The sequence below is a fragment of the Musca autumnalis genome, unplaced genomic scaffold, assembly GCF_047663935.1.
Source record: "Musca autumnalis isolate F117 unplaced genomic scaffold, ASM4766393v1 scaffold_5, whole genome shotgun sequence".
Classification (NCBI taxonomy): Eukaryota; Metazoa; Arthropoda; class Insecta; order Diptera; family Muscidae; genus Musca; species Musca autumnalis.
In genome coordinates, this window is record NW_027412088.1 from 1847627 (window position 1) to 1872695 (window position 25069).

General features: G+C 34.0%; 1 protein-coding gene across 3 annotated transcripts in view; it reads right to left on the bottom strand.

Annotated features, from left to right (window-relative positions):
* Window positions 1–174: 174 nt before the first annotated feature.
* LOC141387472 (uncharacterized) overlaps window positions 175–25069 on the bottom strand; it is a 35363-nt gene continuing 10468 nt past the window's right edge. Inside the window, exons 1-5 of one of the 3 annotated variants that reach the window (XM_073957263.1) lie at window positions 16313–16453; window positions 7576–7778; window positions 7098–7513; window positions 1809–1935; window positions 175–663 (exon numbers count right to left, since the gene is read on the bottom strand). In XM_073957263.1, the coding sequence (XP_073813364.1) occupies window positions 486–663; window positions 1809–1935; window positions 7098–7513; window positions 7576–7778; window positions 16313–16330 (942 nt within the window). In that variant the 5' untranslated portion in view covers window positions 16331–16453 and the 3' untranslated portion in view covers window positions 175–485. Of the gene's footprint in view, window positions 664–1808; window positions 1936–7097; window positions 7514–7575; window positions 7779–16312; window positions 16454–25069 lie in introns of those variants that run through there. The other 2 variants (XM_073957262.1, XM_073957261.1) reach the window with 2 other exon arrangements.

Genomic DNA, 25069 nt, shown 5'->3' on the forward strand with positions numbered 1-25069 from the left:
GGATCTTTGTGTCGTGTTTTGTTTTTCATTCGAATGACTGAATGCGTGGAAAATGTTTGTGAACAGATTTCGGTAAATGTAATGCACATATTTAAGAGACATGCGTACGTATGAGTGCATGCCTCTCCGCATGTAATTTTTATAATCAATTGGTCATTTCAGGTATTTAATTTGCAATTAAAAAAGTTAGATATGAGGGTTGTTCTGCCATCGATGAAAATGTGTGGCACGGTGGCTGCCAAGGATATGATGGGATACCTTATTTATAAACACCTACTCTATAACGGATATATGTATATAGATTTTGTCCAATTTCCGAGGATGACCCAATATTTTCCAAATTAAAAACATTACATATTTATTCGTTCGAATAAACACAAACACACATACTCATTGTTTTTATTCGTATCAAATTGAACACATATTTTTACAGGTAATATTTTTGCTCCTGGATTTGAATTTATTTCATCCTTGGGTATTCCATTCTACGAGCTCTGTCCATTGGCATTTTGTTGTCCATTGTCATCTAGTGATGCCGTGGCCGAGGAGGATGATGATGAGGAGGACGACTGTTCACTGTTCTCTTGGCCATCTTCGTTTGCTTTCGCTGGCTCAACGGCAATAAGATTCGAACCGCGATCTAATAGGGCACCGTAGGCAGGGCTATAAGTGGAGAAAGTAGAGATCTTTTCTCAATAAAATTACTATTCACTAGAAAACATTTTCTAAACAATAAAAGGTGCAAGAATCACTACCAAATTTCAAAGTGCTCCGTTATTCTAAACCATCAGCAACTTACCTCTGCTGGTCCCGATTCCTGTCCCTGTTACCAGAACCACTACTTTCGCCACCATTATTACCACCACTATTACCATTGCCAGCGTGAGGAGGTTGACGTTCGGATTCATCTTCTCTCATATATGACCATCCGGCACCTGGTCCTCTTGAGCTGTCATTGCGATTCCCATTAGGATTGTATATGGAATGTGAAATGCCCATTTGACGATTGCCGCTGTCAATGGGACCTGACGTCACACGTGTACCAGTATCTTGTGGTGCATATGGGCAATTAGGTTTTTGAGCCCCACATGGGGAGTAACGACCACCATATGTTGGTTCGGGTAAATAACGGCGATCTTCTTTAGCAGCGTCTTTCCCATAGTAGTAACCACTTCCAGTCGTTTTATCATATCCAGGTTTGGTCCTAATTGACGCATGTAATCATTGGCATTGGTAGATGGTAGAATGGTATTGGCCAAAGGCGGTTTCGGTATCCAGAAACATGTTTTCATTTTGGGTAGAGGTGCACATTTGGATTGGATTTTTTTGGATTGATTTGTATTTTGTTGATAATGATGATGGTGTGTCAATGTGTTGAGAAGATTTTAGCCGTATTATACAGTTGTGTTTTTGTTGTTGTATATTACAATGTGTTTTTATTGGAAGAGTAGGGGATGTTTAAATATGCAATTAAAGAATAGTTGTTGTTGTTTTAAATATTTACAATTTATAAGAAAATGATAGGTACAACGTTCACTAAAGTTTGGGCAGCAGATTTTAATGCCTGACACTTAAGTGGACGTAGTCATGGCTGAGTTTGGATTTATGTACATATATACATAAATATGTACATGGTATGTAAAATGAAAGTATGTATGTATGAGATATTTAAATCAATGGATTCAAGAAATTATAAAATGATTTTTAATGATATTTTGGCAATTTTGTAGATGAATAATGTTGTTTACAACAACCGACAGACAGACAGACATACAACTTAGTACAAGCACATTGGCAATGTACTTTACCTGTATGTGTCATCCCATGGCCGATATTTTCGAAAACCATACCTTGGTGAGTAACGATCATAGTAATCACGATCGTAACCATAGGATCCAGAGCCAGCTCCATATCTCGAGCGATCGTAGATACGGTCTAAAGCAAAAATAAAAGAATAGAAAAGAAAAAGAAGAAAGATGAATAAGAAATATAAACGGGGATGTGTTTTGTATTCCAATTATAAATTGTGAATACTGTCACTGTGAAATTGGATAAGTGTTATTGGTTATTAGCCTAAAATGGTACATGTGTCCTACTACGGATTACTATTTTGAATCCAAAACGATGTTTTTTTATTAGTTGTCCTCTAAAAACGTCACTATTTTTTAATATTTTCAAGAGACGCCTCTACACTTTATTTCTGAAATTAGATTGTCAATGTAAAGATCAATTTCGGAGTAAATGGGATCGGCTAAATTCTAAGGCTAACTAATTCAATATAATTACAATTGCATTATCGAAATCAAGACAATTTCATGGATTACTTCAAAGCTATATCCTGTAGAAAACTCGAAGAACTGAGCCAACAATGCCCCCATACCAGTTGTTGATATTATTCGAATGTTCGGCACAACTTTCGAAAACGACTATCACTGTCGAATGTTTGGCAAAGGTTTTTCTTGTTCTTTTGTTCGTCAAAAGTTCGATAACGACATAATTTTCGAACATTTGGCGAATATTTTTTTTCACAAGAAAAATTGTTTCGAGAAATATTTTTACTTAGAAAATTTGTTTGTTTCAAAAAATAATTTTATCTTGTTTGTATAAAATTCCCATTTGCTTTTTTCAAATAATTTCGATATAAATGCTACGTAGAATATAAACAATAACCGACTGGTAATGTATTTCGAAACGAAAATGTTTGCGCATGAAACGCACCCAAACTTTAGTTTTGGAAATATTTGGTCTGTTCCAGAACTGCAAGAATCTACTAATTTTTACTTTTTTTTTGATAACATAAAGGAAAATTGTTATCGTAGTAAAAATTTGTAGATTCTTGCAGGTTCTTGAACAGGCATATTATTCCCTTTGCTTTTGCTTCAAAACATAAACAAATTTGAAAAACTCACCAAATTTTTAACTTTTCTTACGCATTCAGTTTCTTATCGACATGCCATGGTAGAACAAAGAAGGTAAAGTAAATACTACAACAAATACAACTCAACAACAACCACAAAGGAATTTGTTTTTGTTTGTAACGTTACTGTCACCGGTACATGTAAACAAAACAAGGAAATGTCTATAAATTATTGGAATTCATAAAACTAAAAATTTTTCACATTTGATTGAATATATTGAAAAACTTTTTTTTTGATTGCTTAAGCTGGAGTATTCTCCCAATCGCTTAACTTCAGTTATTACCCTCTATTACAGAGAGTAATGTTTTTCGAAAACAACATCGTTTTCGATAGCTATGTTATGGTGGGTATCTATAAACTCTATATTAACTTAAATTTGAAAGTCCTCTGAAAACTATGACTAACCCGATGATCACACATGCCAGTAACATGAAGACAGTTATGCATACATGTTATAGTACGGTTACACTACAGTTTTTTGCCGGGTTAAACCACTTCGAGAGGAATTATTTGACGTTTGCGCTATGGAATTGACATTTGAAATCCAAACCCACTGGGTTAATCCGGTTAAGTGTAACCGGGGTATTATAGTCGAAACTTCATTTTTTTTTCGAACTGACACTTGCTCGTGTAAACGTTAGGAAAAAATAGAAGTTACCTTCAAAGCACTTGCACTTGATTACTGTCAAGGAAATTTTGCCGGCAGTGGAGTTGAAAGTTGGTATGGCAGTCAACATGTGTGAATGTATTGGTATTTTTCGAACTGTCAACGGGGGGTATAGAATGTTCATCAAATGAAATGCGGACGAAAGGCCCAAAAGGTAAGAAAGCTAAAATTAAAAAGGACACAAAGCCCAAATTTTTTGGTCTATGATAATAGTAAGTTTTCTTTAAAATTTTCACCCTTGCAATGCCTCGAAGTTGAGCCAGCCCAATTTTTTCACATTTCGCAGTCAACTCAGAAAATAAACACTCGAAACGATTAAAATATTTTCTAATCCGTTGGATTTATCGTAGTGTCTTCTTTAGGCGGGAAGTCTCCCTTGTCCCGCCTGGGATGTTTGTGGAACAATTATTATGTTCTTTAGAAAAAAAACATTTATATGCATCTTCTAAATTGTTTCTGCTTTTTCTTATATTGAAAAAATAGCAAAAATACACGTTTGTTAATTGTAAAGGAACTATCTTAAAGCTCTATTTTGTTTTCAGCAGACAATCGGAAATGACCAAATCTCCAGCTTACAAATTCTCCTCACACTTCTGATACCAACATTACATTTCATGGAAATTTGGTGTGATCTATACAAACGTCAAAATCATGGAAGCCATACAGATTGAACGGACAAATATTAGTCGCTGTAAAAACGGATTGAATTTGAGGAATCAAAGTTCGATGACAGAGAAGCCACTCCTACAGCCGATATGTCCAATGAGCTGCAAACTATCTCATAATTTTGGGGTTGTGTGGGTTCGAATCTTCGGCTTTCTTTTTTCACTTCTATCATTAAGGTCAACTCCAAACGGGAAAATTAAAAAAAAAAATCAAAATCCTCTCATTCAAGAACAACATGTTTTCTCCCGTGGTTCTTCAATGGTCCTCCAAAAGGTATTTTCTTAGGAACCAATACCTTTCCTCAATATACCAATATTGTTTTTTTAACAGCATGAATGAAGATCATCTTATAGATGACCCAAGCTATTCTCATAAAAATTCAGCACGAAGTCCACATGGTCTTGCAGTAAGTCCTTTCATAGAACACAATGTGTATTCCAAACAATCAAATGGATATAATCCTTTACATGATTTAAGAGTATATGTTACATGACTGAATATGCCAAAAATATTTAATAATAATATCTTTACAAATAAAGGCTTTGTATCCCCCTAACATAAACATTTCAAAATATTAAAATCAATAACTCTGATATTGGACCATTCATTAAAGCTCAGACGGTCTACTGTCATCATCCTTGAACCCGTCTAACAGAAACAGAGATATACGCAATAGAGATATAAAACATTGGAAAGTAGGATAACTGAGCGCCTTATTCTATATGTCTAGTATTTGACCACTTTTAGTAACACTACTTTAATATTGGTAACTTTTGTACCCCCCATTCCCCTCAACCCAATACTGATTACAATTAAAATAAAGAAAATGAGATTTAATAGCGACTATTGCGACATCTCTCTTGTTTGGCCTACGCCAACTTAGTTTAGATCTTTGTAAAGACCAGATTTTTATACCCTTAGCATTTATGCTAACGAGGTCCATTCCATCGAAAAAATGGTTTTAGACCCCAAGTATGTTTGTACGAAATCCGTTTCAGACAATTTGGAGTTGATTTAGCAATGCCCGTCCGTCTGTCTATCTGTGTGGCTGGCTGCAGCTTACGATAACTCTAGAACGGATTAACCGATTCGGTACAACATTTGACTACCTAATATTTTGTCCAAACTTAGTATAAGTTCGAAGATGGGTTATATCGGTCCACTCATTCCGGTACCTCCCCCACAATAGTTCGAAAATGTTCGGAAAATTTGTGCGCAGGATAACTCTTGAAAGGAGGAACCGATTTGATCCAACCAGACTTAGATGACGTTCCAATATGGACTCAATCGGTTTACTCCTTCGAGTACCTCCCACACAAAATTTTGGAAAAGTTCCGAATCGCTTCGATTTTTGTTGTAACAACTTTTATTCACCGCCCCCACATGACGGTACTAGTTTCATCAGGGACAAGTTCATAATTCCTGAGAAAATAGCCTGAAAGTTGCAAAAAAACCCTCTATGACACCGTGTGTAGTGGTTGGAGTGGAATATAACTCTCGAACGGATCTGCCGAATCGGTCCAAAATTTGGCCTTCGTCATATTTTGTCGAAACTTAGTTTTATATGCTGTTTATATTAAGCTTTTTGCAGGGTTAACCTTCTTTATGAGGATTTGTTTGAAATATAAGCAATGGAATTGACATTTAAAACCCAGTCGGTTTGTTAAATCCGGTTATATATAAACGGGGTATTAGTTCGAAGATGGGCCCAATATTTAAAAACTTTCACTAAAATGGTATTCACGATATCTCTTGAACGGGGCACCCAATTTAGATCTCCTAATATTTTGTCCAAATTTAGCATAACTTTAAAATGGCCGATATCGATCTTCTTCTTATGGTACCTCCCCCACAAAAGTTCAACAATTGTGTCCCACTGCAGTTTAGGTTCTGTTCGAAGATCCTTTGAAAATGTATACCAATGCTGTTCGTTGTAGTCCTGTTTACAGCGAAATTCTGATTTCCTTGGTCAATCCCATGCTTCCTGGTATACTGGTCCAAAAGTTATACGATGACCCACTGAAATGACTAGTGGGCGCGATATCTATCAAAAAGATATGACTCTAAAATAAGATCCACTTCCATAATGGACTATGTCGGTCCATTCCTTTATGTACCTCCTCCGCAACACATTTGAAGTTTAATCCAATCCACATTTTTGTCTGCAAGCTCAAAGGGCCCCAAAATTCTGAAAAGACCCTAAATATATTCGATATATTCGTAGATGAAAGTTTCAATTCAAATAGGCTGAGAATTCATCTCTATCGGCAAAGCCGACTCATACTTTTTTACTTGTCTACTTGCATTGTTGTTTGGAATACTCTAATAAGAGCGGAATATTTCCCGTTTTGAATGTTTTGACCTCTGTATACGATCCGAGTCTTCAGTAGGGGAATTCTGTACTTCATTTTTCGAATTATCGACAAAATCGATAAAATCAAAATCCTTCGATCATTAAAATTTTCGGTAAATTAGCGACCAAAATGTAGTAGTCGTTAAGTCATACCGATATCAAGAGTGCTGTCAACTTTAAATAAAAATTTTTATTCATAATTTTGCGTTTTAATTTTACCGATTTTTGTCGGAAACTCAAAAAGTGAGCTACACAATTCCACTACTGCCCCCCTATTCAGTAACTTTTTAACAACTTTACTCATTGTTTATTTTACAACAATTTCATTTGTTTGTTTTGTAGTTGTTACAAAAACAAAAGAAATTTTAACAACTTTTCAATCGATAAAAGTTACAGAATAGGCCTGCTGAGAACATTTTTTTTTGTACGTCTATATGTCTGATAAAATTATTTTCTCTATATTTTATTATGACGTTTAGAATATTATTCTTACCACGTGGATAATCAGCGCCGCGTGAATAATCAGAGCCGCGTGGATAATCAGCGCCGCGTGGATAATCGACCCCACGATCAGCACCACCACCATAATAACGATCACGACTATCATAACCGTAACCTCGCATTTCTCCACGATCATAGCCGCGTTTTTCACTGTAGCCACCATATCCATATCTGCGATCGTAATCGTCACGATTGTCATAACCATAGCCTCTGCTTTCGCCGCCGTACGAACCACGTCTATAGCTTCCTCCTCTTGTTTCATAACGATCATAACTATAACGATCATAATCGGGTACATCACGATCTCTATAGCGATCTTCATAACGATCATTACGAGGATAGTACCAACTACTAGGACGATCATCTCCTGTACGTGAATAACCTCCATATTGGCGGCGATCGTCGTATCTTGAAAAGAAAACAAACATATATATTTTTTTCAAAGTGTAATATTAAATGAGAGGACATACCTGTCATCGTAACACGTCACACACCGCGACTGCCGAGATTTTTTATAAAGTGTACCCAAAAGACTTGTGGATGTACCATCTTTTGGTTGGTCGGGTCTATTGCTTTGGCCATATGAGAGTTGACTTGAGACAGCAGTGGAGGCTGAATTTACTTCCATCATTGGCCATTGCAAAATGCAGAAGGCCGCAATTAATAATGGTATCTAAAGAACGATAGGTAAGTTCGAATTTAGAACAAGTTTTAAAAGACATACACTTTAAATGAAAATAGGTTTTTTTTATGAAATTAATAATAGTAGTAAGTAATAGTCCATCGAATAGTATGTCCATTGCGAACTCTAGTGGGCATGATTCACATAAATTTGTTTGGGTTATTTTTAGCGTGACAATCTCTATGCTTTCGATCAAAATTGTTATTCTCATTTATGAATTGTTAATAAATTAGGTCATCTATTTACATGTATGTATGTATGTACCCAGCAAACCAAATGTCGGATATCCGACATATCGGAACAATTTCGGAAGCAAAATCGTTCAGATTTCGTATCGATTTCTATACGATTTTTCGTAGGGGAATTCGTTCAGATTTCGTTCCGATTTCGGAGAAAATGTCTGAAGTAAATTTCCCTTCGAATTTGCTAATGTTTTTCTTCCGATTTCGTTACGAATTCGGATCGATATGTCGGAAACAAATTTCCCTTCTCACATCAACCACCTTTTGTATATATCTAACAAGCAACATTTTAGTTTGTTGTCGAAAAACAAAATGGTTGGTTATAAAATTCGCATATACATTTTTTAAATATTTTAAATATAAATGCAACATATAATAATTCAAGCTAGTGCTGATAGACTCAACATATTCGTACACAAAGTTTACATTGTTCTACTATAACTACAAAATGATAACAACAGTGAAAATCATTAGATATCTTTGAAATTATAATCTCCCAAAAAAACATAACAAAGAAAATTTATCAATAAAAAGAGGCATCAGAGAAACATTTTTTTCGTTCGACAATCATACGAACTTATTCCAAAATCGTTCAGAAATCTTTACGAAAGTTCGGAAGGAACCTCAGATATTCATACGACATTATTCCGAAATCGTTCAGAAATCTGTACGAAAATTCGGAGGAAAAAATTCGAATTCCGAATTTCCCAAGGATTTTCTTCCGATTTCGTTACGAATTCTGACCGAAATCGATCCGATTTCGCTCCGACATTTCGTTCCGAAATTATGTCAACCACTCCATACAACTTTCGTTAAGATATCGTTACGATTTCGGATCAGATATCGGACGTAACGTCCGAAATTTGTTCCGATTTCGTTACGATATCGGTACGATTGGTTTGCTGGGTATGTAGCCACATCTGCAATATGCAATATTGTTGTTGTATTTTAACTTTTAATATTTCAAAGGTGTCCAGTTTTGGTGGTGATCGAAAAGCATGTAGCGATTGAAATGAACCAAAAACAAAATGTTGGTCCTGAATTTAAAGTCGCTCTGCAGTTTATAAGTATAGTCCGATCGCCGCGAAGTTTGGTACGATGTTAAAGATCAAGACAATGGAAAGCCTACGATTCCGAGTGATGTTGGCAAAACGGACGAACTAAATTATGAATGGAAGAGGAACTCATGACCTTATTATTACACTGATGCCAACTACGCCAATATATGTGGTCAGATAACGGAGCTGGAGAATAAAGAAAAAGAGATTCTCTAACTCATCTTTTGAGTTACCGACAAAAATCGGTAACATTAAAATGCTTATAATTTCGGTAATTAACGATATCATTTGGTAAATTAGCGACAGCAAAATTGCTTGTCAACTTTTATTTGAACTTTTCATTCATTCATAATTTGAGTTACAGAATCGCACTATAAGAGTAGTGGAGTAGAGTATCATATGGTCGACTCCGACCGACTGACTACAGCCTTTACATACATATTTTTAAATAAATTGTTAAAAAAAGATTAATAAAAAATTGTTTTTAATTAATAGTAGAGAATGGGGTATCAATTAAATATAAAAAATGTTGGGAAATACTGATATTTGTTAAAAAAATAAATATTTTGAAACACGCTTAACCATATAATATGATTTTTTGGTAATATGAATGGCACAATTACCCAGATAGTGGCATCGTAAAATTTAGAATATGTTATGTCAAAACTTTCTTTATGTTGTTGGCATGGTAGAACAAATACAAGGTAAAGTTAATACTACAACAAATACAACTCGAACAACAACCACAAAGGAATTTGTTTTTGTTTGGAACGTTAGTGTCAAATATAAATGTAAACAAAATAAGGAAATGTCTATAAATTATTGGAATTTAAAAAACTAATAATTTTTCACATTTGATTGAATATTTTGAAAAACATAAATGAAAACTCGTTAGATTTTCAGTTTGAATGTTTCCATATCATTGCACTAAATGTATAATTTCTCGCAGAAAGTAGAATTCTTGCAAAAATGTTTGGGATCGCTCGTAATTCATTGAAAAAAAGAAGCTGTTTCAATCTTTTGTTTTTGAAAACAAGAAGCACATGTTTATTAGGGCTTTATTATTTTCAAGTTTAACAAAATACCACACATATTAGCAAATATTGTACCGCCTCTATAAGTGGTGTTTTAGTGTGCGACATGTCGTTCGGACCTGGAGGAGGTTACATGTCAATGATATGAAGGAGTCTTTATGAGAAATTGTTTTTATTTCAGATGAATAATTTTTTTCTTCAAAAAATATATGTCCCTAATATACATCGAACATAGAAATAAATATATAAAATGTCGTATGGAATTTGACACTAACACTACAGCCCAGTTCAGTCAGCTGGGTATTGCTGCTACCTTTTCTTGTTCTACCATGTGTTGTTGGGGAAATTACAACAAAAATAAGTTTTTATAAAGGGATTTGACTTTTCATATTCGATCAGCTGGTGTGATACCACTACCTGGTAGTTCTGCCATGGTAATATGCAAATATGTACAAGGATGCCACCTTAATGAAATAGAAAGCTTACCCCGTTTTCACACTGAAGGTCGTCGTAATGCTTGACAACAAATTACTAGTCAGTTGGCCTTTATGGCTGACCTGAATTGGACCGTGGCATGTATCTGAGTGGCAATATTAAAAATCCCTACCAAGGCGAATTTAACAAGGTGATCCAATAGTTGACGTTAGGTTGTAGTCTTCATTTGCTGTCAAATTTTTTTTGCGCGAAATATCCACAAAAGTTAGAAGAAAACGTTAAAATATTATTCGCGAAGCTTAAACAAAGATGTTTTACACAGATATTTTTATAGAAGCGAAATATTTGTTATTTATTTTTGATTAAAAATATGTTTTGACAGCAAATGAAGACATAGGTCGCTATTATTGTATCACCTTCTTTCTTACACCATGATCCCTACCATGGAAATGGTTTTAAGTCCCTGTTCTATATTTCCCTCATCTTATTACTAAAGCAAGCTTACAGTTACACCAATCGTTAATCTATACATATGTATGTATTCCGTTCATTTTAATTGTATTACCAAAATATTTGTCTTTTTTAATATTTGCCTAATCGTTTTATAATTATAATCAATGACGCACAGTGATGAGTATGACAAAGTCCAAGTCAGACTTTTTTACTGTGACTTTCCACACATTCTAAATAGACTGATGGCCATCGATCATTGGCAACATGAAACTCAGTGGCCCTTGATGAATTCTGGCATAAAGCACAAAGACAAACGACCTTTAGCGGTGATGGTGGTAGATGTGTGTGTGTGTGAGCATGTTTCTGACCAAATTGTTGGCTAATAGACTGTGTTGGTAAGTGCGTGGTTAATGGTCAGACGAATTTACAGACATATTTTTCGTTTGACATCACAAATCACCTTCCCCATAAACAACAGAATTGGTCTACTCTCTACGCTTCGCTAACCAAGCATCAGGAACCATTTCCGGCTAGAGCGGCACAAAAGTCATCTACCACCAACATTGGCGTCTATAATGTTAGCAGAATCATTCGCATTGATAAAAATAATTCCACAACCCTACTTTATGGTCACCACTATGGTTGTCGTTGAATTGTTTGTTTTTGTAAAAATAGAAAGATTAATAATATTTTCATAACTCAAATGAGCGCTTGGTCGCATTTTTTGCTTAATTATTTGTTTAAATACCTCATACCTCGTACCTATCTGGCTTTTATAATGTTCATTCTAGTTCAATGTATTTATGTATGTCGTCATGTATTTATCTACCTTTCCTTCTCTGTATGTTTGTGTGTGTAGAGGTATATTAATTTGAATTCATAATTATGTGGTTGTTCCGTTCTTAATTTCATAAAAGCTCTCTGCTAATCTCATCTTCTACAATTATTAAAAACTCCAAAACAACAACAACAACAGCGTTGTTGCCAAAAAAATGACAAAAATAATTACAATAATCCTCTATTTCAACGAAAATGTTACCTGCAAATCGTTCTGGTCTATTGTTCTTCTCTTCAAGTACAATATGGCAAAAAACGAGATATGAAAACAAAACAAAACGGAATAAATGATACATTTTATGACATAGATATGCACATATATATGTATACTCTCATTATCGCTAGAATTAAACTCCACAAAATTTGACAGCAACGCTTTCACTGTACGATCGATCCTAAACTGTAACTCTCTTTGCAGTGACATGCAGTTCTAGAATCTAGATGATAAATAGTGAACATTTGTTACAAATTAGTTAGCCCGACCACGGTGAGTGGTATGTGCTCCCTTTGAGAAAACGTATTGAAACCTTCCAAATCACATCTGGTAGTAAAGATATTCAATGACTTCATATATGTACGTCGTTCATGTGTGTTGTTAAACAAATTTATTTACCCCAATATTTACTCCTCTTATAAGAAGAACATTATTGGTCTTAGTACAGTAACAGTACAGAATAAACTGTCAATATACTGTAGTAAATTCTGAAACATTTCACAGGATTTGATATGGTATTTCCTCCTTTGGAAATAAATCCGTTTTGTTTACTATGAACTGCTAACTATATTCTCACTATTATTGTCACTTATAAAATAACATGATTACGTTTGCTATGTTAGGAGAATTCCAGCATTTCAATACGAATTTGGTTGAGACTTACGCAAAAGGATAAATTCAAGACTTTGATGTAAATTACAAGTAGAGAAAGATGTTTTCAAACTTGGTGTGAAAAAATTATTATGTCCAGGATTAGAGCGTATGAATGCTTGAGCCAAAAGCAGCAACATTACCACGAAAACATAAAAAATAAATATAAATAAAATAAACTAAAGTACGGACCGGCAGCGTCTATGAATTTAACTTAGTATTTTAATTAAACAATCACCACCAGTTTCCCAATATCGCAATTAAGTAATACACGTACACGAATCGTCTGAATATTTGTTGTGTTGTCTATATTCGTATTCGTAAAAGGTTGTTGATCGCCTTTGGGCAAGAATTAATGTCGGTTCTAAAAGATTTAGAACCCTGCATGTCCATGCGCCTATATCGGAACTTGCACATACTAAAAGCAGTGGGTACGGAAATGCTACTTTCGGAAAAGTTCTGCAATATGTAATATTCGGAAGAAGAAGATCGTACAGCTGATATTAGTTTCATGCACCATTTGAGTTTTGGTTTGATCTCTCACCAAACACTCTACATAACTGAAAAAACGGATAACTGAAATTGATTTTGGACTGAAAATATATGACTATAACTGCAACGCGTTTGATTAATGCCCCCATAATCTATATAAATGTAATAATTTAATTCTCATGAGGTTTTTGAGGAATTTAAAAACTGTCAAGTAATTAGAAGTTTGGATTACTAACACCAAACTTCTAATTAGTTGACAGTTTTTCAATTGCTCAAAAACCTCATGAGAATTAAACTTTAACTATTACATTAATGGGTAAAATTACAAATAAATAACGAAAAACCACGTCCTCGAAAACATATGAAAAATTTTATCACGACGTGTTAGCGTTCAAAGCCAAACTCATAACTGTCAAAAGCTGCGCTAAAAAGCATTTGTCATGGAAGTCATACAGATTGAATGGATAAATATCCGTCGCTGTAAATTTGAGAAATAATAGTTCGATGACATAGAAGCCACTCCCACAACCGATTTTTCTGATGAGCAGCGAAACTAGGCTCATAAATTTGTGGTTGTGTTGGTTCGAATCGTCGGCTTTTCTTTTTCACTTGCAAAAAATCTTCGAACATTAAGCTCCACTCCAACGAAAAAATTAATAAAAAAAATAACATTAAAATAATCTTTGTTTTCAATTATTCGACCTCCGCTTAAGTGAAAATATGGGATTGCTATAACAAATGTGGTGAATGTTTTTTTTTTCGATAAACCATTTAATCGTTGCTGATGATGCGATTTTTGAGGCTAAGTATTGGCATATAAGCTTATTATAAGTCATACAGCTGGAGCCTTCCAATTGTTAAAATAGCCTTTGACACGGACGTCACCTAAGAGATAAGCGGAGACTTCCCTCATATCAATGTCTTAAACATTTTTTATGGGAAATCTGAATTAAGTATTTCTATGTTTACGTTGTTTAATATGTACTTGCTTGAAAAAGAAACATCATCTAAAATGATTACCTAAGATATAATTACGGAATTAAAAACAAAAATGGTTACTTATTTATGGCTGACCCAACAAAGAACCTGAAAAAATCTAATAACTACCCAGCAAAAAAAGTCCTCCCAAAATCATGGGTTTTGTAAGGGATTTTTTGCAGCCGTAACTACTCGCAAACCCCCTTTCTTCCCCATTATTTTTACAAGGACATGTCGCACTCAGTTTGTAGTTATTTTATGACCACTAGAATAACTAGTTATTCTGGGGCCACTAGAAGTTGAAAAGTAAGTTGAAAAAAATTCTATTTTTAGAACAATTGATTTAGAGTTTTTTTTTAATTTCATCACACTTCTTACTTTTATTTTATTTCGCTCGTTGTGCGAGTTGAACACACGAACCCTCTGATTGCTAGCCAAAGACACTACATACTATGCCACGCACACGAACATTAAGGGTTGCTTAAGAACTTAAATGTGCAGTGCACATGTGAACCACGAACTGTTATTTTTTAATTAAAAAAAACTCGCTTGCCGACAGTGAGCGTTGAACACACAACCCTAGGATTTATAGTCGGACACACACTCATTGTGCCACCGTCCTCATTACTTAGTGAGGAGCAAAGTAAGTAGGTTTGCCTTGTAATTTTTTTAAGAAGTATCCCATTACTTTTCAGATTACTTGTAATGGGAAAAGAAGCTTGTTTACATTACTTTGTAATGGGTTACGTAATGACTAATGGATCCGAATTTTTGCTGGGTATTTAAGGGATTATATTTACTATTTTTTAATTTTCGAAACAATTTCTAATTGCTGCTTAATTAATATATTTGAATATACATATATGTATTATCTCTAGAACATCCCTTTATTCTCATTTCGACGTAATAGTGGGATAAGAATTTGTCGATTTGCACATGGAGAACAGATTTCGATCGACAAAATGATAAAATATTCTCATCATTCTATGAATAATTAATATGAATGCGTGTGCATATTTCATAGGTCGATCTAAAAATTATGAACTTTATCGTTATATCGATAGACAGACATCATTAAATTTACTGCATAAAGTCTGACGAATATTTCCAAATTTTTCAGTAGAATATCCCTTAACTATTAAAATGCCGTTAGAGAACATATCATGACAAGACGTTTTACTTCAATAGTCTGTCATATTGACCAGATTATAGTTGTACCCTCAGCCTTACGAGGGTATATACACCTTGATACGACCAAATATATGCCTCATCGAAATAATGGTTTTGGATCCCAAATATGTTTGGACGAAATTCGTTTCAGACAGTTTGGAATCGATTTAGCCCCGTCTTTTTCTTCTTCCAAACATAGTTTAACGTAATTTAATATTTCATTTACTATTAATCAGAAGTTTGCTTACTAACATTTTTTGTATACATTACTGTAGCTACAAATTCCAAGTATTTTGAAGCAAATTCATGATATAAAAACTATATATTTTATATAATATAATATTATCATATTGTGTTTGCTTCGTTTTTGGTAATAGACTGAGGGTATATCTGCTTTTTTTTCTTGTTTTTATTCTAAACAAATGTAGTCAGCCAAGCGATTTTCTACAAACGCTTCGGATATATGTCTCTTAAGATCTAAGAGTAATTTTATATTGACTTTGGAACTTTAGATCAGACGTTTAAACACAATGCAAATTTATAGCTTCGTATCATGCTCGACGTTGTTGGGTATTTAGAGCGAATACTCTTCCAAAAAAGTCTAAAATAGTCATAGTATCGGAATAGTTATGATATACACGATGTTTTCACTTTATTAAATTACAAGATTTTAATTACTTTAAATAAAACGTATGTTTATTTGTAGTTTGAAAAGATAATGTTTGGATTAAATCATTGAAATATTGTATGGCAGTTTTAGGTAAATCATATAACATCACGAATATTTCTTTTAACACTTCCTTCACAAAAATTTCCTTTCCAGCTATAGAACTTTGAGATTACAACATACACATGCATACATCTTTCGAAAACCGAAAATGTTCACAATCCTTTTTCATCTGTTGTTTGTTTTGCGTGTTTAAACTCCCTTTTAATTATATGTAGCACTTTTCCTTCTTACCATTCTCGGAGTTTTCATTTTTCCTTCGCACAAAACAAAGAGAAATTATAATTTTAGAAACGTATCACAACGCTTCTCCAACAACAAGAACCACAAAAATATTCCTGAATGTCCTTTATTCTCTATTCACTAAAAATTCCACTATCCACGACCGCGTTGTGTTGAAATCAAAACACTAATGATGACCCAACAATGGCTTCAATCCATATTTATTCATAACAACAGCCAAAACGCCAACATAAAACGTAACTCCAAACAGTTGTAGTGGATTGTGTGTTGATGATATTCACGCACCGGCGAGAACGCTCACAAACAAAGATAGAAAGAAGGTGGTAGTTGCAAGTTCCCTAGAATTCAAATAGTACTATTCTGTGGCTTTATTATATATACATTAGGGTTATGACTTTTTTAAAACCCCCTATCCCTGTATCATATTTAGATGAGCTTCTGCCTAAGATTAGATAAAATCTTAATTATAAGATGATTCGATAAAACACCTCACGCACAAAATCATTTTAAATTTTTTATGAGCATTTTTGAAAAAAATGTTCTGGGTCACTTTAAGCAGATATACACATTTTATCATCATTACATATATATAATTTTATATGATATATACTTTTATTTTATATATCATATAAATTATGACAATTTTCAATTATAATGGAATAAAAGTTATGCTAGTCATTAAAGAGCAATAACCCAGAATTTGTTTTATAACCTACACCACACACAATATTGAAAGGGTATTTATTATAAGTTTGTTTTTCCGATAATGCATGTAACACCGCAAAATATCCGTCGTTGACCACCATGTGGTATACCAAAATGTATATCTCAACAAGATAAAGCGATTTTGAGATGTGTGTCCGTCCGTTCGTCCATTAAAAAATTTAATAAACTCCAGGCCGTAATTATGGGGCAATCGTCACGACATTTGGTCTGCTTCCGACCAGAATAGACACATATTGTTATTGGTGATTATCATAAAATATTTAGGGAGTGAAATGGACCAAAAACAAATTTTCGTCCGATTTTGCAGCGGCTCTGTAGGTCGCAAAATTAGGTTAGGTCTGTTCGATAACTTCGCAAGTAAAAAGTATTTGTAAGATCTTGCAACTACTTGCAAGTTCTCTCTGTTCCCTTTTACTGATCATTTTGTAAAAGTTTGTACAAATTTGTACAAACTTTTGGGTTATCGTACAGACCTATTTCAAAAAAGTTCTGGGTTTACGACCAGGAAGAGGCTTGCAATTTAACAGGATGATAAGATAATATTTAGCGGGTTGAATGGACCAAAACTTGTGTGTCAAAATTGGTAAAATTTTTAGTATAGTGACTTTATCTTTATTCTTGGAAGATATTTCCACCCACGAAAGTTGTATTTAGAGGTGGAACTCTTGACCTTTCCATTGATGCCAAGTATGTTGGTGTACGTGGTCAGAAAACAGAGTTACAGCCTAGTATATACATTTAATTGGGTATAGTTTAATTAAAATCAAGCTAGAGGTCATATTTGAAAATTGAAAAATTATGCCACGAGGTAAGAGTTTTGGTTAAGAATATATAACTTTTGATAATGGTCAGATTGTACTTACCGGGTAAAATTTACCATACCCATACTTTTTGTGGGAAATTCTGGTAAAATTCTGCGGGTCATATTCCGACAAATTACGAAAACGAAACGTTAAAACCAACAAAAAAAGCGGTAACATAACGGAACTATTGTCTAACATATAAGTGGACTTCCTTTATCCCCATGGTAGAACAAGAAAAGGTAGCAGCAATACCCAGCTGACTGAACTGGGTTGTAGTGTTAGTGTCAAATTCCATTCGACATTTTATGTATTTATTTCTATGTTCGATGTATATTAGGGATATATATTTTTCAAGAACAAATTTATTCATCAGAAAAAAAAACTATTTCCCATAAAGACGGCTTCATATCATTGACATGTAACCTCCTCCAGGTCCAATCGACATGCCGCACACTAAAACACCGCTTATAGAGGCGGTACAATATTTGTTAATATGTGTGGTATTTTGTTAAACTTGAAAAGAATAAAGCCCTAATAAACATGTGCTTTTTTATTTTCAAATGCAAATGATTGAAACAGCTTCTCTTTTTTCAATGAATTACCAGCGACCCGAAACATGTTTGCAAGTATTCTACTTTCTGCGAGAAATTATGCATTTAGTGGAATGATATGGAAACATTCAAATTGAAAATCTAACGAGTTTTCATTCATGTTTTCCAAAATATTCAATCAAATGTGAAAAATTATTAGTTTTTAAATTCCGATAATTTATAGACATTTCCTTGTTTTGTTTACATGTACGTTGACACTAAGGTTTACAAACAAAAACAAATTCCTTTGTGGTTGTTGTTCGAGTTGTATTTGTTGTAGTATTAACTTTACCTTGTATTTGTTCTACCATGCTTTATCCCTGTGATTTGTTTGTAAAGAACTACATTTTACCTTCCATATTAAAAAATGTGTCGCAATCATGATAGAAAAGTTTTCAAAACATAATAGAGAAATTCCCAGTTTTTTTAATTGAAGCTAATTGCAATGCTGAAGTGCGCTACCTTTGGTTAAAAATTAGTCGAAATATTGGTTGGAAAGGCTTTTTCTACATACAAATATTAATTTTTTGAAGAAATATGTATGTATACAACATATTCCGTGGAAAACTAGTCTCTAGGGGACTATAACCCTCTATTACCTTTTTCATTTCATAGTATTTTCGACTACATTTAGAGTTATTTGTCTACATTTAAAGGCAAAAGTTCATTCATTCTCGCAACAGGAAATTAATTTAGAAAAAATGTCAAAAAAATCATAACCCTAATATAGATATGTATGTTCACTTCCCATCATGTATGTATCTATGTATATATGAACGAGTTTAATATGATCACTAATTTTTGGAGCAGCAGGTACGTACGAGTAGCAAGCATGGAGGTAACAGAAAGCAGAGGATCATCATTTAATGGTATGTGAGCCAGTTGTGATAGGCAGATGCTACCTACCCTTGCCATTCTAAGTTTTCAAAGAAAATTCCAATTCGTTGAAAATGCCAACAAAGTGTGAAGATATGAACCCAATTAAAAATAAATCGTAGCATCGACAGTTTGAACTTTAAGTAAATCTTTCGGTTCCTGGCAACAGGGTGTTGACCATGACCGTGAAATATGAAGCTCCGCATCACTGTCAATGATCTGTCGGTGGTACTACATTATTATGTCACTGTATGTATTTGTGTGAATATTTGGTTGCTTCTTTGGTGACATAATCTTTACGGCTTGTTGAATTTTGGTGGCAAATTGTTGTTACAATAATTTACTTCTGCTATTGAAATAATTTCAATCCAACAAGTGAATGGCTCTAAAAGATTCTCTTATGTCATGATTTATAAGAAAATTAATTGAAATTAAAAATGGAATTCTGGTTAGAATCTATTTCTGTGTTGAGTTTAATTTTAATACTAAAAACAATACAGTGATATAAGTCGCGAGAAATTCTGGGGAATTACCCTGGTACATTAAGAGATGCTACAATCCTACGGTTGTCATCAGACCGGATGAGAGGAGGAATATACGTTCGGACTTCCTTCTTGTAGCAGTTTTAGTTTAGCGGATATGTGACTTCAGAAATGGAAAATCTGACATTTCACTGAGGGTTCCTATAATTTTAATAATAATTTTTATAATTTGTCCAAGTGTATAAACTGTGATTTATTAGGATTTTTCTCAATAAAAACCAAAGGATTGTCATGTAAGAACACACCTATTTTACCCTTCAAAATTTTCGGCACTTTTAAAAGAAGTTCCGATTACAGGAAAACTATTCATTTTAGGCAAAAAAGTTATTTTTTAAGAAATGCTTAGAAAGTCTCAAAAATATAATTTGTATACACAATTTTAAGGATAAATTTACAACCAGTACGAAGCGGCACTTGTAGTGTATGGTTCGGAATGATGTCTGGGGTTACTAAAAATATAGTTTTTGTTATAAAGTGCCAAAGAATATGAATATTTTTGGTGCATTAACGGAAAATAAGGCCTAAAGCACATTATTAGGGATTATAGTAAAACTTCGGCCCCTTAAAGGACTTTCGGCGGGGGTAAAGCATGAAATCAGTTGAATACACTATAATCTAACTAATACGAACAATTGTGCATCAATTAACCTTAAAGTTAAGTTTACTACTAATATCCCTAATTAGCTGCCAGGCCAACATGAACCATTTCTAGAAAAGTGGGTTGTACTTCCCCATATATGGGGAATCTCAGTACGTTTTGACATTACTCGATAGTGCTTATACCAATACCTTATATGCAAAATTTATATCATCACAATCTACACATTTTTAAACGAAATTGAGTAATCTATTAATTAGATGGCCGCCACTGTATATTATTCTTTGTATTTGGAATACGTAGTTAAATATGTATGTATGTACCGAATAAACATCTTTTAATATGTACTTCCTTCCTATGACATCCCCATAAAAAATATTGAGCTTGACAGTCAATTTGTAAATGGGTAAATATTGCAAAAAGTCTTGTTTCTGAGTCCCGACTCATTTAGGGTTAAAAATATTGAAAAAATTTAAATTCTTAGAAACGGAATAAGTAAAACAAAATGTCCTTAAACGAGGCTCGAAAATCGAAATAAAATGTGCTACATAGTATTTATATAAAAAAATTGGTCGCAAGGTGCAAATACTCATTACCGTGGTGTGTCCCCAGTCGTTTTGTACACAAAAACACTAATATTCATTAATATTTCGAAATACATTAAATAAATAAAGTACGCAGAGTTGTTCTTGAAGAATAAACAAAGCCTATTTTAATTTCATAAATGAGGCGCTCAGCGCCGAAACGGCCTAACCCACATGCCCAAAAAATCAAACAGACTATCAGCCAGTTTCTGTATGTCGAAAGAAGAATGTGTGCGAATGAAACACGCCCAAACTTTAGTTTTCAAAATAATTTTACCTTTGCTATTGATTCAAAACAAAAAAAATTGAAAAACACACAAGATTTTGGACGTGTTTCATTCGCACACATTCTTCTTTCGACATACAGAAACTGGCTGTATGTATAAAGATCTAACCAGAACCTTTTGAAATAACTACTAAAGAATAGAATTGTATTGAATAACACTATGCAACACTGAAAATGCAAACAACTTCTAGCATGGATTTTTTGAAAGTACATATTTAGACTACAAAAACCCTAGTTGGGTTCTGTCCTGTCAGATCCAGTTCGGATTTTATGGTCTCGTCTAAACCGGGCTAAATCTTCACTTTTTTGCATTTATCAGGCCTTTATCTCAGAAACGAATAGGAATTTGGCCTTGCTGTCTTTAGCAATATTGTAGCCCTAAACTAGTTGAACTTATCTCTTGAAGAAAGCACATAAGTGGTCATCAAAATCTATAAAGTATAGAACATTTTACATAATTGCTGAAATTCTGGTCAGTGTCGGCTAAACTATTGGGAGTTGAACCAAGTAACCGTTTGCAAAAATCTTCCACATAAAGTTCTCAACAATTCTTTAGAACATTCTGAAACTCTAAAATGCTTACTTCATGTTGTTTCAGCGGTATATTGCATCATATCTTTACCAACACATATTTCAAACACAGTTCACACCAACAGTTTATTCTCGCATTTCGGATTTCACCACATTATTGACATTTTTATTAAATCGTCGTTGAAAAATGTACTGAAAACAACGGCGTAGAGGCATTTTACAACAATGACATGTTCTGAAGAGTTGTGTATTATATTCCAGGGAATATTTTTCCAAAAGAAAATATTCAGAAAAATTAACGGTTTTGGAGATACGGTGCGAAATGTATAAAAATTGTGGACTTTTTGCATATATTTTGAAATTTGAGGCAATAAATGTAGTTTTTCGAGTTCATTATTTCTCCAAATATTTTATTCTTGTCCTTATCTACAAATTTGCTTCAGAGGTCAGAAGAAGATTCGCATTGGTTTCAGAGATATAGCCCCGAATTTCTTTAAAAACTCAATATTTAGCCATGTTTGGATGGGGCCATAAAATCCGAGCTGGATCTGACACAACAAAACCCAACTAGGGTTTCTTGTCGTTTGGGTCTGTGCTTTCAAAAAATCCTCAGTTCGAAGTGTTTGCACAAGATCACCTTAAAAATGTTGCACAGTGTAACACTAGGTAATACTACCTTCTAAAATAATGCAATATGGATTTGTTTAGAATTTATTTAAAAAGGTTTCACTTAAATCTTTAAGGCCCCGGCACATACGGTCCGTTGAGCGTCGCGTTACAACAACCACATGAAAACTTCAAGAAAAAACTTGGCATCACTTACCCATTTTTCATGTGGTTGTTGCTGTTAACGCGTGACGCGACGAACAACCGACCGAATGTGTCGCGGCACGTTACAAATAAAAACAAATTCCTATGTGGTTGTTGTTGAGTTGTATTTGTTGTAGTACTTACTTTACCTGGTTTGTTCTACCATGCATCAACAACAGTGTTTGCTCATTTTTTTTTTTTGTAATTCAGTTTTATTCACTATATAAATTTACATGGAAAATAAATTGCCCCTGCGCCTTAAAGACTTTATAGGGGCGAGTTGGCATATTTAACAGTAATCAAAAGTATGTACAAATAAAAATGTATAATAAATATATATCAAGATAAAGGAATAGTATTAATACTACAATAGAAGCATGGTCAAATTATTAAACAAATACAATTTCAATTTATTTTTGAATGTTGAAATTCGTTGCATGCTTTTATGTTCTGGGGGGAGATGATTAAGTTCAGAACAACCGCTATGTTCAATCCTCTGCTTGGTTGATTCGAGTCGACATCGTGCAACTCGCAAGTTTGCGTGATTTCTGGTATCAAAAACTGACTGGTTTAAATGGAAAGTGAAAGACTGGGGACTAAGGTTTCGTACTGATTGTTGTTTTTATGTGCCGATTGCTGTTTTATATTTTATAAAAAAAAAAATACCCCGGTTGCACTTAACCGGATTAACCCAGTGGGTTTGGATTTCAAATGTCAATTCCATAGCGCAAACGTCAAATAAATCCTTTCGAAGTGGGTTAACCCGGCAAAAAAACTCTAGTGTAACCGTACTATAAGATTTGCACATTTAAATCCAAGTATAGTCACGTTTCCATCATTACCGTGTGCTCATTACCGTGGGTGTTTTCTAGCCATGGTATTGACAAAAGGAACACGGGAATGTCATTTTCAATATAAATTTGCGATTATTCAATCTATTTTTTCGATATCATACAGTAGGGCTGCACTACATTTCTACAAATTCTACTATTTTTCCGATATCATACAGTAGAGCTGCTCATACAAATACAAAAATATTTTGTTATTGTGTTGGTTTTGAAACACAAACATTTTGATAGTCTCCCAACATACCCTTCAGTCTGATTTTATAAAATGTAGGAAAAATAATTAGTATAAACACATTTTACAATAAGACGGATAAGCTAATAATGAACATGCACATTCAATATTTTCAGGAGAATCAAGTTTCGATTATTCTCCAGTTGCTACACAAGCATTTACAATTCTAATATCAAATTTTCTCAAGTAATGTTGGTTTGTCTTGTGTAATGGAAAAAATTGTGTATTGAAAATTTTCATTTCAAAAACAAAAGCTCTATTTTCTAATTGTGTGAGTGACAAATTGACACACACCGACAGCACGTGTGCCCCCAATTGAGCAGCCCTATGATACAGGAGCAATTGTTATCGTAGTAAAAATTTGTAGCTTCTTGCGGTACTCATGATGAAATTATAAGGTGGTGTAAAGCTGATTGATTTCAATCAGTCAAATTTTTTGTTATTGTGAATAAATTGTATGAAAACATAAACAAACATTTTGACATATCGAAGAATTTTCAGCCAAAAATGAGTTGTTGTTGTGCTATTTACGTGACCTTATAAATAGATCTTGTGCGGTACTGGAACAGAGCAAATTTGTTTTGACGTACCATATTATCATCAACTTGCGTAATTCGACTACCTTATTTCATGTGCCTTGAATTATAGCCCCGGCACATACGGTCCGTTGTAAGGCGCGTCACGCGTTAAAAACAACACCCACATGAAAATGTGTAAGTGATGCCATGTTTGTTATTGAAGTTTCATATGGTTGTTGTAACTTGCCATTTAACGGACCGCATGTGTCTGGGCCTTTAAGCCCTCGGCACATACGGTCCGTTTTGTGACACGTTGCGCGTTGAAAACAACAACCACATGAAAAATGTGTAAGTGATGCCAAGTTTGTTCTTGCAGTTTTCATGTGGTTGTTGTTACGCAACGCTCAACTCGCCGTATGTGCCGGGGCCTTTAGAGTTGTAATAGTTCATATCAAAGATTTACTTTAATAGTTCAGCTTCTTTAACTAAACTAGTTAAGTAATCCAGATCATAGTACACTATCCAGTTCAGAATCGTTCACTGGCTCTTATGGGCCAAATACATACGGTCTGTTGTGTGACACGTTGCGCGTTGAAAACAACAACCACATGAAAAATGTGTAAGTGATGCCAAGTTTGTTCTTGAAGTTTTCATGTGGTTGTTGTAACGCAACGCTCAACGTGCCGTATGTGCAGCGGCCTTAAATCATTCGATTGATGATACTACATCAAATACGAACAAACAATAGAATGATATACAGGGCTATCAAGAATGAAAATTCCGTGCGTTATTTGTCCCCAATTA